This window comes from Equus przewalskii, chromosome 4 (genome assembly GCF_037783145.1).
Source record: "Equus przewalskii isolate Varuska chromosome 4, EquPr2, whole genome shotgun sequence".
In the NCBI taxonomy this organism is placed as follows: domain Eukaryota; kingdom Metazoa; phylum Chordata; class Mammalia; order Perissodactyla; family Equidae; genus Equus; species Equus przewalskii.
Genome location: NC_091834.1, coordinates 53,584,047 through 53,598,797, shown reverse-complemented (window position 1 = coordinate 53,598,797; position 14,751 = coordinate 53,584,047). Strand labels below are relative to the sequence as shown.

Below are 14,751 nucleotides of genomic sequence, written 5' to 3'. Positions count from 1 at the left end.
CAGATATACACCCGCCCAAGTCTCTCTACTTGACAGGTAACTGATTATCTAACCAATTAACAGTAAAGACCTGGGAAGAAAGAGAGGGCCCAGGAACCAGTCTCTCCCCGGACGCACTCAAATTTTGAAATGAGTGCAGTTTTATCAGTGTTAATTTCAAAATTAAACAACTGCATCTAACAGGCTAGAGCCCTGAAAATGTGAGGCACATCTGACGACTTCACAGGGCCTCTGGCGTGTCTGTGAGAGGGGCCTGCTATCTCTAAGCGACAATGGCTTTTGGGTCACTCCTCCCACTGAAAAGTGTTTTTTCTAATCTCCAGACCACATGCTCAAAAGGCTCTCAAGACCCTTGGGATCTGTCCATGTAGAAATTTTATCCATAGAAAATGTTCATCTTATACCAACACTGAAGAAAATCGAGCAGCTCCTATTCATCGAGGGCATATTTCATGTGCGCCTAGTACCTTGTAGAGTGCATATTATATCTTCAATCCAGCGGTTCTCAAACAGGGGAGGTTTTGCCCCCAGGGGTCATTGGGCAATGTCTGCAGTCATTCTGGGATGGGGGAGTGGGCAGAGGCCAGGGATGCTGCTAAACATCCTAGAATGCACAGGACGGCCCCCTACGACAACAGATGATCCTGCCCAAAATGTCAAAGGTGATCAGTTTGAGAAATACTGCTCTAAACCTCTCGACAATTCTGCAAGGACAATGTGAATTTCTCAATTTGGCCAATGAAAACCAGAGGCTCAGCAAATTTAAGACGTACTGAGTGGAGCTGGACAGGAATCCAGAACTGACAGAATTCAGGGAAAAAATCCTAAAGAGGTATCCAAATATTTTCAAAGTGGATGTTAAGTATTTCCTAACCTTTTAATTGTTGCATAGAAAAAAACTGTCATTTTCTAATGTTAGAAGCAAAAAAAAAAAAAGCTATTTGTCAATATTATCTTAAAACTCTATCATTTAAAACTTCAGTATCATGTACATCCCTATTTCCTTAAACACGCCTAAAGAAACTTGAACAGAAATCCAGAAACTAGGGAGAGTTGTTACTCTGGGGAGAGGAGAAGGAGAGGCAGGAGATTTTTCACTGAATATCTTTTTATAATTTCTGGATTTTAACAATATGCATGCATTACTTGCTCAAAATTCAAACAAACCCTCCTCTCTGTGTGTTCAATCTTCACCAAAACTTCAGTGATGGCTCTGAGTGCTTCTGAGCTAAATAAGTGATGCACGCCAAGCATATGCAGAGATTCTACTGGTACAAAACTGGACTAATTGTAGCCCATCTATTGATTAAAAACTCTATGCTGGGCTTCCACTTACTCTCCACTAAATACCAAAAGCCTTCCCCTCCACACACACATTCACATTACAACTCAATCTGGAGCCGCTGTGGTAGGTACATACTAGATACACATCCTGAACACAGTTCCATATAGCTGGAGAATGAAGGACAGACATTTAAGGTGAATTTCTCACTAGAAGAGCTAAGTGCGATCATTTCAGGAGCATGCCGATGGTGGAAGGGTAGATGAGGCTGAGCAGCCAGGTAGGGGCCGGAGCAGGAGGCACACTAACGCCAGGCCAAGGAAAAAGGCTCACCATTTTTCACAGCCATGAAAATGTCCTTCAGGGTTGGAAAATAGCTGCTTTGTTTAGTTTTCAGGATCTTCACCATTTTCAGGACAATGGGAGCCCGAAGCTAAATTGAAATAAAAATGTAATAAATATAAGCTAGATTAATGACTAAATAAATGCATTCTGCAATAAAATATTTAAATTACATTCCACCCATGCACAATACAGACAGTATTTAACAGTCAAAAACCTATCTGAAAATAATTTTTAAAGCAACATTTTTATGTGGTGTATACACACACACACACACACCCCCCCCCCCAGACACATGACGAAATACTACTCAGCCATAAAAAAAGACAAAATTGTCCCATTCGCAACAACATGGATGGACCTTGAGGGCATTATGTGAAGCAAAATAAGCCAGACAGAAAGAGACAAACACCATATGATTTCACTCAAAAAGGGTGAAGGGGAGCACGTATATGGCGACGGACAAATAATAACGTACAACTGAAATTTCACAATCTTGTAAGCTATTATGACTTCAATAAAAAATAAGAACATAAAAAAATAACATTTTTTCTTTAGGCTTGTATTTTATTTTACATTTACAGCATTCTTTATAAATGTTTTAAAAGTCTGCCAGTTTACATATTACTATACACATACTAAATTTTGCATATAAATTTCTTGCTCTATTTCAGAAACTCTCTAAGTGACATGTGAACAGGTGAATGGATGTCTTAGTTTCTAGAACACTAAATCAAGTAACTTGTCAGGCAAGCACCCAGCAGAGGAACCAAAGCGAGCTCTTCCAAAGCTGCAGCTCTCCAATGGGCAAGAGCCTGCTCCTTCCCCAATCAATTGAATCGACTAGATTAATTAAATCTTACAATTTTCAACGTTTCCCCGGGGAATTATTCTTTTTCTGTACCACAAAGTGTTTCCAATTATCTCAAATGCTGTCAAAATATTCTTTTGACAAAGGCAAAATTACTTTTAATCCCCCTTAATTTTAAAAGTGCATACCATACAGCAGTTTAGGATAAGAAAAGAGAGCAGACTATTAAATCATTCAAAGACAGTCTGTTAAACCTTTAAAGTTATTGGAAATCATTGCCCTGGAGACCAAATTCTACAACTGACTTTGCTAATTCGATTTACAAGCCATTTCTAGGACTATCTACTTACTTGATCATAAACGCATGACAGATTCTCTCTCCTCAGCATCCAGAAATCCAGTTCAGCTTGAGGATTCAACGGAAGACCATTCAGCAAAGGCTGCGCTGAATCTTTTTCTACAACTTCTTGGATTTGATGTGACCATTTAATAACCACTGATTCAAGTGCATGGAGTACTGTCCTTTCACTTGGCTCTAGCCTACAAACATTGAAAAATGATCAATCAAATAACTCAAAAACAAACATTTCATCCAACTAACGATGGGACTTGGATTCTAACAGGTATTTTATGTTTCCAAAGACTAGTTTTCTAAATATAAATACTTCAAAATCAGATCCATCATCTTTATGGCCTCAAGTTGAGTTGCGACGTTGTTATTTTGTCACTGGCATGTCTCTAACATCAGAAAAACATTGCTAAAGAATTATCATATCTTCAAAACCATTTTACCAAAAAAGTATTGTTGACATCATGGCAATTGTTACAACTAGCTTTTTGTCCAGGCTGCTTTTAAAAAGTGTACTTTGAAAGGAAATAAAATACAGCGTGTTTCTGCACAGTATTTTAAAAATATGGTGTAGTTATAATAATTCTCTACTTTGCTAACAGTTTGCTAGGGGTGTGATATTAAATGGGTATGCTGGCTCCCCATTTTAATATCCTGTATATACCATATCATTACGTACTTGGTCTCTGAATATTTCAGATTCAGGTCAATTTTTCCTGCAATAGTGGGAATTGGTAGAAGAGTTCTTCTCGACATTTTTCCCCTAAAAACATGCATTTTATTTTTCATGACTTCTATATGATGTTCCATGTCTTGTGAAATAAAACAGGACCAGGATTTATGGTTGTTCTTATTGGAAAGAATTGGCACTAAAATCTAGAGAGAGAAACATTTTTAAAAAGCAGTTAAATTAATTTACAGACAATGTGCTCCTTCAAGGATTTTCTTGTCACACAAAATCGGCAACAAAACCACTGAATTCCATGAACATCTTCCTATGATATTAAATCTACAAAGAGGGGACAAAGTCCCTGATACATTTAGATTTAATCAATTAGACATAAATCCTTTCAAAGTGGAAATACTATACTGCTTGTTCATTCATTTACCCATTTATCAAACATTTGTGGAGCTTCCCAATAACTCAAACACTGCATGCAATATGCAAAATCATGTCAAGTAAGTTAAACTTTTCTTAATGCAAACTGAGCACGTGGGCAAATATATTAACGAAAAAAATCTTTTTGAGTCGCATGGAGGCAAGAGCAAATTAACCTTCTCAAGCCCTGGGTGGCAACCCAGTGGATTAACGTTTGATAGAAAAATGTTGGGGCTGGCCCAGTGGCGTAGTGGTTAAGTTCGCACCCTCCACTTTAGAGGCCCAGGTTTCGCAGGTTGCAATCCCAGGCGCAGACCTATGCACTGCTCATCAAGCTATGCTGTGGTGGCATCAAACATACAAAAGAGAAGAAGATTGCCATAGATGTTAGCTCATGGGGAGGGAGGGAGGGAGGAAGGAAGATGTTTATTAAATCATACAGACCTTTTCAGAACTCCTTCTACCATTAAATTAGGAACATCAATGAAACCATATATGCGAAAACCCTCAAAAATTATTTTTTGTATTCCCAGAGTCCAGCACATGTTAAGTAATTAATAAGAGTTTGCTGAGTTAATGAAGTTGATTTCTTCTTGCGTTCCCACTCTTTTCCAATACCTAATTTTAAACAGTTTTCATTTTGCTGATAAATCTATCTAGTTTATCAGTATTACACTATAAAATTAGCTAAAATGCTCAGAAAATAGTTATTCTATCTTTTTAAAATTTATTTTGACAATATAATCTTCTAGTTAACTAAAAACCAACTGAAAATTCACTTTCATTTTCTAATGGTATTGAAACAAATCTGTCCAAATTGTATTATTATTATATTGTCCTACTTCACACTTGCTACATGTTGAACTAGGAATACAGAGATTAATAAGAAAATGTCTGCCTTCAATGAGCTCAGTGGGTTAGGTCCCTCGATGTAGGAACTGCCATGGTTAGAGGCCTGTTCAAAATGTAACGTGGAAACAGGAGAAATATCCCTCTCTAGGAGGGAGGGATGTTAGGGAAGACTTGCCAGGAAAGTTGCTACTTGGTTTAAGTCTTTAAGACGAAAGGGCAAGGCAGGCATTCCAGAAAACTGAACACTGATATATAAAATCACTGAGGGCTCCAGGAGTATGATGCTTCTGGGAACCTGCCAGTCTGGCCTGCCCAGAACTAGACCAGCATCCCTCAGATGAATGGCTGCAGCAAAGGCAGGAGCGGTCCATGAGAGCTTTGGAGACCAGACTGAAGAGTTTAGGCTCATTGGGCTGAACATGGATTGACCCACTGGAAAACTGCTTCGTAGACTAAACCCCTAAAAGTCAGGGGCAAGGAATATCCTGGTTATTCAACGTTTCTAATTTACTGGCTACTGTTTCAAACTTTCACTTTATTCACTATTCCGTGATGAGGCCCAATTCTTTTCAAATTCAATATTTGTGTCACAAGCTGTAGACAAAACTGTTAGGAAATTCTAAGCCACGTGCTTTGCAGAGCAATTAAGCAAACAGCCAGCGTATCTCTACAAACATCATTTAAAACAATAGACCTAGGACGTGCTTTTTAACCACAATAAGTTCTGTTATCAACAAGCTATATCCAAAGTAATTAATTTTGAGTTTTGTTTTAGTTGGGATTTTTTTGTCTAGTTTTTGTGATTTAGAAGAAAAACCCCAAACTTTCTCTATGAATCAAAATCATTTGGACATGTTTACTAAGGAGATATCTAACTACAGATAAAAGAGCTATAATGCCCTTGCTGTGGTTCTCCTTATCTACCTTCTTTTTCATCCTTTTTTAAACTGGGGAGTTTCTTCTTACAATTCTTTTAAATCAGTAGAGACTATTACCCAAGAAACACTTTCAAAATCCAGGAGCCTGGGCCTCTCCCAGACTTCTTAAATTGGAAAGTCCCAGGATAGGGCTCAGACACTGACTACAAGAACCAAATCATACTTCATTCTGGCTTGGTAAGCATTCACGATTACTGGGTCTTTCAAGATTTGGGTCAACATAATAGATAATTAAAGTCATAACTGCCTGACATTTTAAATACTTTTGCTAAGTATAATTATATAATACAATTTTTTTTTTTTTAAAGATTGGCACCTGAGCTAACAACTGTTGCCAATCTTCCTTTTCTTTTCACTCCCCGCTTTTTTTGGTCCCCAAATCCCCCCAGTACATAGTTGTATATTTTAGTTGTGGGTCCTTCTAGTTGTGGCGTGTGGGACGCCGCCTCAACATGGCCTAATGAGCAGTGCCCAGGATCCGAAACCTGGGCTGCCGAAGTGGAGTGCACGGACTTAACCACTCGGCCACGGGGTCGGCCCCTATAATACAGTTTCAAATAATAATGTATGGGACACAACGTTGAGCGGCAGGTCTGGAATTCAATTTTGGATATGTCGGGTTTGAGAGGGCTATTACAAATCAAGTGGCCATGTCCAGGAGGAAGGTGGGTGTCTAAACTTGGAGTTCAAGAAAGAAGTTTGGGGAGCCCAGCACATCAGCATAAATTACGGTTAATTGGTGTATATCTGAGTCAAACTCCAAAGACAATACAACATTGATTGTAAGTGAGAGTATATTAGGTCATTTAAGTGAGACTAACTATGAAGTCATAAATGACTTTCAGTTCAAACACTTGGCCCATCCTTCGCCATTCTCTCCCATGTAAGACCCCTCACACAGGAAAAGCCCCTTGACACTTTTGAATCTGATCACTAGCTCAGTAACACAGTCCCTCCTTTACTCCTCAGCTGAGTCACCAATCCTTGCATTTCATGTCTTTCTTCTTAATGTACCAGTCACCCAGAAAGTTAAAAGCTGCTTAGCTTGGAATGCAAATCACAGATCACCACTAACATTCCATTTGACTCCAAACTTCCAAATTAAGCCAGCCCTGAGGGGAAAAAAACCAACCCTTCATAGAATATAGATTACCACTAACTTCCAGTAAATACAAGGATTGCAGTTTGGCAGTTGACTTGCTGGCAACCACCTGAATGGAAAAGTTCCACGGCTGCTTATTTTCTAATAGCCTCCCCTGCCTTGTTTCTCCCCACCCTCCAGGCCCCGCTCCCCAATCTAGCGACATTAACTTACAACACTTTAAAAAACGCAGCCTGCACTTCCTCACCTCTGGGCCTTTGCAGCGCTTCTCCCTCTACTCAGAGGGCCCTTCCTCTGTGTTCTACATCTTGCTACCTCCTCCTCGTTTTTCAACACTATGAGGACCAATTAACTTACCATATAACTGCATATGCTTTTGAGAGGAAAAAGGTAAAAATTACTAGCAGATGTTAACTGAACTTTAACTGGCAGAACCAGGATTGCCAAGCAAACCAAGACCTCTGATCACCCTATTCAAGATGCCCCATCTTCCCTGCCAACCCTCCACATGTGGGAAGGTGCCACTAGGCTCCCACAGCATGCTGCCACAACCCCAATGGCAGCCCTGCCCACCACGTGGTATCACTGTGGGCTTAGCTGTCTGTCTTCCCAATTAGACTGCATGCTTTCTGAGGGCAGAAACTGCCTCACTCATTGCCAAGTGTGTCCAATCACTGGCACCAAGTAGATATTCAGTAAATATCGATTAAACGAACAAATAACAACCCTGGGCTTATTAGCACAAAACTCCCCAAGTGTCCATTTCCCATAAATGTCAAAAAAGTCATATGGAGATACTAGAGATCATAAGCCAACTGCTTTTTCTCTAAAGAAACACCTTGAGGCTTCAGTGTTTTGTTTCTCATAAGAACAGGCTGTCAATTAGCCCTTATTTAACCTTCATTCATTTAACAAACATTTTCTGAGCTCCTACTTGGTGTCAGGTAACGTCTTCCGTGTTTGGGACCCATCAGTGAGCCAGACAGAGATTCAGGGCTGGGACTAGGGGAAGCCAAGTGCAGCCACCTTGGGAGAATATCAGAGGGCCCCAAAAACTCAGCAATCAAGATGGGTAATATTGCTAAATCTTTCTTAACTCAAAATTAATGCAAAACATTTCACAATGAACAAAATATCAACATTTTTCAATAAAGATAGGATTAGTATTACTGACTTTTCTTTGCACCTCAGGCTGCCACATGAGGCATGGCACTGTTAGGGATCCTGTTTTTATTTAATGGTTGATTTTTTTTGCATTAATTTTGATTTTTTAAAAAAATTTACATTAAAATATTATTTATCTTGATTACTGACTTGTTTTTGTTCCTCCCCACCCCCTTGGAAATTTTGCTCTTGAAGAGGGTGCCTTACCTGACCTAGTCCCCATCCCACAAACACCCGTGATCTCCTGGAGGACGGCTTCAGTGAAAAGAGATATTTGAGCAAAAAGACTTGAAGGATATGAAGGGGTTGGCTGTGTGGATTCTGGGGAAGATAAACAAAGAGCAAGAGCAAAGGCCCCGGGGCAACAGTGTGCTTGAAGCGATTAAGGACCAGCAAGGAGGCCGTGAGGCAGCAAGTGGGATGAGTTTAGAGAAGTCATGGGGAGGCCAGATCACTGAGATTTTGAACTAGTGTGCTCATCCTGGTCCAGTAGCTCTGGGGTGGGGCCTGACATTCTACAGTTCTAACAAGTCCTGATACTGCTGATCTACAGGAAGCAACAATGCAAAGTCTAGACGGCTCAAGCACTCGGGCCCTTATTCGGAGTGAAAGGGGAGCCAGCACAGGGTCTGAGCAGAGAAGTGACATGTTCCGCCTCATGTTTCAACAGGGATCACTCCAGCTGCTCTGTTGGGAACAGGTTCTAGATGAAAGCCACACGAGAGGCTAATGCAGGAACACGGGCAAGAGATGATGGTGAACTGGACCAGGGTGATAGCAGTGGAGCGGGGAAGAGGGCTGATTCTGGATATATTTTGAAAGCGGAACTTGCGGGAGTTCCTCACAGAATGGGCACAAGGTGTGAGACAAAGGAAAGAGTCAGGGCTGACTCGGAGGTCTTCTGGCTTGAGCAAGCGGAAGGACGGTGTTCACATCCTCTGTTCTGGGATAACTACAAGTCCCTCAGGTTGGGGAAGATGAGTTCAACCTGGGATGTTAAGCTTGAGATGTCTACTACACATCAAGTGAGAATCTCAGGAAGGCAGGCGGATCTCCAAGTTTGGAATTTGGGAGAAAGCTCTTGCTTGGAGAGAGAAGTTTGGGAGTCTCTCAAACATGAGCATAAACCACTGTTAACCAGCCATGTATGTGGGCTGTAGTGGATACAGAGTAAAGGGAACCCTCGGAAACTTTTAACCTAAAAGTCTATAGCCATACCTTAGGGCCTCATTCATACTGAATTTAAGCCTTGTCCATAAATAAACCCAAGTGACATCGCAAGTGTGATGTCCTCACTTTTTTTTTTTCTTCCCAGTGTTCATACCCAAGCAAAATTAAATGAGAATCTTCCAGACTACCTAAGCCCCCAAGGTGCTGGATGTTTATGCCTTCTAAAGATATACTTGAGGACAGCTTACTCTCTTTCATTTAAATCTTTTTCAAAGTGATATACAATCCTGGTACTGAGATAAATTCACAGAAAGAACAGAGAAACTTGAAAGAGTGTTGCATCTTCTGTTGCCAAACACAGATGGCAGAGCAAGAATTTCCATGAAGAGTGCAGCCTTGCTCTTCTGAGCCCCAGCTGTTGGCCGTCTGGATTGGAATGACCAAAAGTCATTCACATATCATGTGAAATACTTTTATCAGATCCAGTTCCACAAAAACTTCTGCTACATACCAGAAACTGTCCCATGCACTGAAGACAGAAAACTGCTTCCTAGTGTGTCCCTGAAATCAGCCAAAACCAAGTAAATTCAACAGGAGGGGAGCAAAACAGAGGCAGGGTATGAAGTTGGGGGTGTGAGACCTTGGCTCACCAAAGACGGCAAGAAAATACCTCCTTTCAAGAAGATAGCAAAAGAGTCTCAGGAAGCAGAAGAGGTGTCAAAGAGGGAGACTGGCGAATCATTAGTAATAAATATGCTGGCAATTATTCCTACCTGAAGTATCAGCCTTCGCAGGACTGCACTGATTACTGAGATCTGATTTACCGATATGTAACCCAGTGGTTCCCAAAGTTTGGGGCAAATGAGAACCACCTGGGGCTCTTTAACAACTACTGCCACCTGGCTCCCACCCCTACATTCTGATGTAATTGGTATGAGATGTGACCTGGGTAGGTTAGAAAGTTCCCCAGGTGATTCCAATGTTCAGCAAAGTCTGAGAACCACTGCTCTGGTTCTCCAGAACCTGCTTATTTGGTACTTTGTTCCTCAAGGCTGGTCGGTGAACAGACAGCATCAGCACGAGGTGAGAAATGCAGAACCTACTGAATCCAGCCCCTTTGACCAAATCCCCAAGTGGTTCCAAAGCACATTCAAGTGCCAGAAACATTGGGTTAGAGAGCATTTCTGATTTAAGGGAAGAAAAAGAGGAATTTTAAGGCAACCATTTCTAACACCTACTTTCCATTACCTTTTCCCATTCTCTGCTCTGAGTGACACTTAGAAACTAATAGGAATCAGAAAACCTAATAATATCCATTTCCAAAGTGTAAGCTTGTCTCTCCTCTGAAAGTGAAGTTTAAAACCTATAGCTAAGTACAAGAACCTATTCAATTCAGCCGCTTTTTACTTTCATTATTCAGAAACAAAGAGACGAAAAGGATGATCCTACAAATTACCACCTGTTGTATATTAGCATCAATATCAGCTTATTTCAGGAACAGTCTAAATGCTATCAGTCTCCATCCACCTGGATGACGAGATTCCTGGCTTCTACATTCTCTTTAATTACCAGAGTTGTCCTGAATAATTCCAAGTATCACAGAGATAAAGGAAAGATTCAAACAGTAAAGACAGACGAATACCTCATCTAGGAAAGCAGTTACATGTCCAAGAGATGAGGTGGGTAACTCTCCAAATAAAACCGCTTGAGAGAAATCATTTACTCCAATGCTTTCAGTAATCTTCTTGGCAATATAAACAAGTTTATGTTTTGCATCTCTTGGAATCTGCAACAAGAGCAAGATAATTAAAGTTCACAATGTAGTTTCCATATTATCAAGCAGGACTTGCTGTATCTAACTTGTAGCTGGTCTGCTGGCAGAAGAAACAAAATCTGGCACCTTGCCCATGTTTACAAATAAGGTTGTTCCACTGCTATTCTCCATTCTGCAAAGTGTATACAGTTCTCTTTGTTCTTTTATAGTGCTAATTTCACAGCATTATTGGTGTGGAAATATCATCTTTCAAAGATATGTCGATTACTCCAGATCATTATATACCATAAAGTCTCATAATTAAAAACAAAAACAAGAAGCATTTAGAATGTGGCTATCTTAGCAAAGGTTATTCTTTAGTATAATCTTTCCTTGTTGGGAAATAAGCCAAACTGAGATGAAGACCAGGAACAAGAGGTTAAATTGTATTTCTATCCTTAAAGCAAAGAACAGAAGTGCTTAATCAAGATATTCTAACATTTCCACAGCTACTGAGTCCTTTCTCCAGATGTCATGACTATTTAACTTAGGTGATACTAGAGTTAACTGTTCTATCTTCTTGTCTACTGAGACTTTTTTTTTTTTAAATTAGGTAGCTAGGAAAGTAGTAAAACAAAAAATTTCAAAATTCACAAAATCCTAAAGGGAGCTCCCGTTATTCTCTTTCTTCTCTGGGATCCTTTCCCCAACTATTACAATGGCCACATCTAGTGATGATAGTAACACTTTACACTGAGGCAATGTACAACCCTAAAGACTGTAAATCTTGCTCCAAACTTCCCACACTTGAAAAATGCTAAATACAAATGCTGTACTTGTAGGTGATACGTTAACCTTCAAGCAGACGAGCAGTCTAAATTTAAAAAAAAGAGAGAGAGAGAGGAAGGAAGAGGAGGAAAGAAAAAAGAGAGGGAAGGAGGAAAGAAGGAAGGAAGGAAAGAACTGCTGCTCCTCTGTGGTTGGTGTGCACAGTGCCCGGGCGCTCCCTTTTTAAGCACTAAGTGTTTTTCTCCAGGATGAAGTGTGGTTGACAGGCAGTCAGACTGAGTACACGACAAGTTATTTGGTCTCTGCCAAACACACTTCTTAAGGACATGGCTCCAGACTGACCCGAGAACAACCGAAAGAGAAGTTATCCGGCAGAGAACCCAGCTTGCGCCTAACGCCCAGGCAGCTGAAAGAAGCGCTGCTTTTCCGGCTTTATCCGGGTCAAGCAGGCTCAAGGGTGACCTTCCAGAAAACTAACCTACAGCGGCTCATCTGCAGAGTGGAAGCGCGTGGGGCATTCTGCGGACCCCCAAGGCAGGGACTTCAAAGAAAGTTTTCTAAAGCGCGCGAGTGCGTGCGCCACGGGTCCCCAGGGAGTCGCGACTGGCCTGTGTCCGCCCAAGTATCCGCTACGCAGGGCGGGCAGCGTGGCCGAGCCCCTCGCCCGCCGTCGCCCCTTACCTCCCGGGAGGCCGCGAGCTGCCCCGCGGCGGCGACGCTGAACACAAGGCAGGCAGGGCTGGGACTCTCCAGAAACTCCGACAGGACTTGCCGGTTGTCCTCGCTCTCCAAATGCTGGCTCCATCTCTCCGCCGGGAGCCCCAGCATCTGCTCCAGGCGGCCGCCGAGGAAGCGCACTCGCGCGTCTCGGGCGAAACTCCGCGCTCTTCTGGCCGCCGCCTCCTCCTCCTCCTCCTCGTCTTCCTCCTCCTCCAGCTCCATCACGCCCACCGCCTCCAGGCCGGCGCTCGGGGTTAGGGGAAGGATCGGGACTTCCCGGAAGCCTCCCGCCTCCCGGGCTGCCACCGGGGCTGCCATCGGGCACGTCCGAGGGGACGCGGGGCTGGCCGGCTCCTCGCGCGCGCCCCAGGTGGGCGAGAACACCCCTCCGCACGCTCGCCCTGGGAGGCGCCCACCTCCTCCTGCGATCGCCCCAGTCGCGGCGGCGAGCTCGTCCCCCACCTGCTGCTACTTGGCAGCGGGCGTCGGCGCCCAGCGCGAGCCCTACGGACAGAGGCGCCGGCCCGGGATGAGCTGCGCGTCCCGTTTCCCGGGGGACGGTGTCCCCGCCTCAGCCCGCTGGGGGCGGAGCGGGCGCCGAGGGGAGGGGCCTTCGGGCTCTAGGCCCAGAACCGGGCGGGGCAGGGGCGTGCCCTCGGCGGGTCTGAGGCACTGCCCTCCGGCTCCTCGGCCCATCGGACATCTCCATGGGGCTCCTAGTGAGAGAGAATAACAGCCCAGTATTGATTAATGGCCGTGGATAAGCAGTGTTGTCTTGTGCCGAGTTCCGTGCTAAATCCTTCACCGTGATTGTTTCAATTAACCCTTAAAAAAGGCAGGGCTCTGACTGGTCAGTTTATTTTATGGGCAGGGGAAGCCAGTTATAGAGCGGCTAAGTAACAAGGAGAAGGGGGAACCGGGATTAAAGCTTCGCGCTGAGAGCTTTCTTCACCTTGCGGAGGGTTGTCCTAATGTCAGAAAAGAGCCAACCCTGCAATCTAACTTGCCTAGTTGTTGAAGTCCCAGACCTGGGTATTCACAATCCTGATTCCGACACTCACCTGCCACTTCCTGGAATGTTAATACGCCCAATAAGAGAATGCCCGGCGCTCTTTGTAAACTCCAAAGTGCTCTGAAAATACGCAGGATTATCGTTCAATCCAAGAGTAAAAGATCGAGGGAGAAAAATTGCAGATTAATTACAGTCTTCAAGATATTGCAACGGGATTTCAGCATGGTCTATCAGTGGCATTCGTGGAGACTATTAAGAAATTCTGGTTACTGAAGTAGCTAGAATTTTGAGGGGAGGAGTCCGCAAACTAAACATTTTTAGTCGATCCCCTTTAATTGTTCATTTCAAAATAAAAACTTCAACCTCCATTCCTCCCATAGGAGCTATGAAGGCGTGTTGCCCTCAATAATCCACATAACAACATTGTTGATAATTGTTTCCATCAGGATCCAGAGCTCGAACAATTTTTCTTTTCAGGATGTTAATTGTCTCTTACAGACCTCTATAAGCTTTTCTAGTTACATGATCAGAATCTCGAATGAACACAGACTCCTAGAAAGCCTTTATAATGCTTCAGGATGTCAAGGCTGCAATCCTTGGCTCCATGGCTTGTAAGCAATTCTGGAAATCACTGCAAACACCTTACAATGCTTCTTAGTCTCTCGTCTCACCCCTATATTCCAGCTTTGCATCCCCCTACCCCAGAGAAACAGGAATTCTGTATATGACTTGTATTTAATTCAAAGTGAAAAACCACTTTCAGATTCAGCAGAAAAAAATTAGATAATAGTGCTAATATTAAAGTTACATATGTAACTCAAAATATAGAATGGAGATTTATTCAACTCATTATTGAGGAAATCAACAAAGTGCTGAACTTGGTTCCAAGAAGAATTAGAAAAGAGATTTCTAGGCACTGGGGAAAGCCTGTTGGAATAAGTTTGCTAGGTTAGATACAATACTCCTTAATGTCCTCTACAGCAATATAATCTTAACTTTCGGGTTTTTGTGGGGGTTTTGAAATAATTTGTATTTCAGAAAAATTTACATTTGTAATGAACAAAAATCTATAAATAAAAATATAACTTCATAGAATTTCTGTCTGTCATAATAGTCCAAATAGTAGATAATGAGTCCAAAAAGTACATTTCTCTAGATAATTAAGTAATCCGTTGGTGGACCAGTTAAACCATGTTCCAATATGACACTGAAAAGACATTCTGCCTTTCCTTTACCTTATTCCCACATGTTGGATAATTTTCCTTAGTAATAATAGTTAACATTCATCATGTACCAACCAGTCAAGGGCCGTGTACTGTGCTGAGTTTATTCATTGGCTCCACAAGTATTTATTGAATGCCAACTAAG

General features: G+C 42.3%; 1 protein-coding gene across 3 annotated transcripts in view; it reads right to left on the bottom strand.

Moving 5' to 3' along the window:
• The window catches only part of DNAH11 (dynein axonemal heavy chain 11), a 295,301-nt gene extending 282,357 nt beyond the window's left edge, over positions 1 to 12,944 (bottom strand). For all 3 annotated transcript variants that reach the window (XM_070615891.1, XM_070615892.1, XM_070615893.1), the window contains exons 1-5: positions 12,333 to 12,944; positions 10,752 to 10,895; positions 3,464 to 3,660; positions 2,786 to 2,975; positions 1,616 to 1,715 (exon numbers count right to left, since the gene is read on the bottom strand). In XM_070615891.1, the coding sequence (XP_070471992.1) occupies positions 1,616 to 1,715; positions 2,786 to 2,975; positions 3,464 to 3,660; positions 10,752 to 10,895; positions 12,333 to 12,689 (988 nt within the window). In that variant the 5' untranslated portion in view covers positions 12,690 to 12,944. The remainder of the gene's footprint in view (positions 1 to 1,615; positions 1,716 to 2,785; positions 2,976 to 3,463; positions 3,661 to 10,751; positions 10,896 to 12,332) is intronic.
• Between the last annotated feature and the right edge of the window lie 1,807 nt (positions 12,945 to 14,751).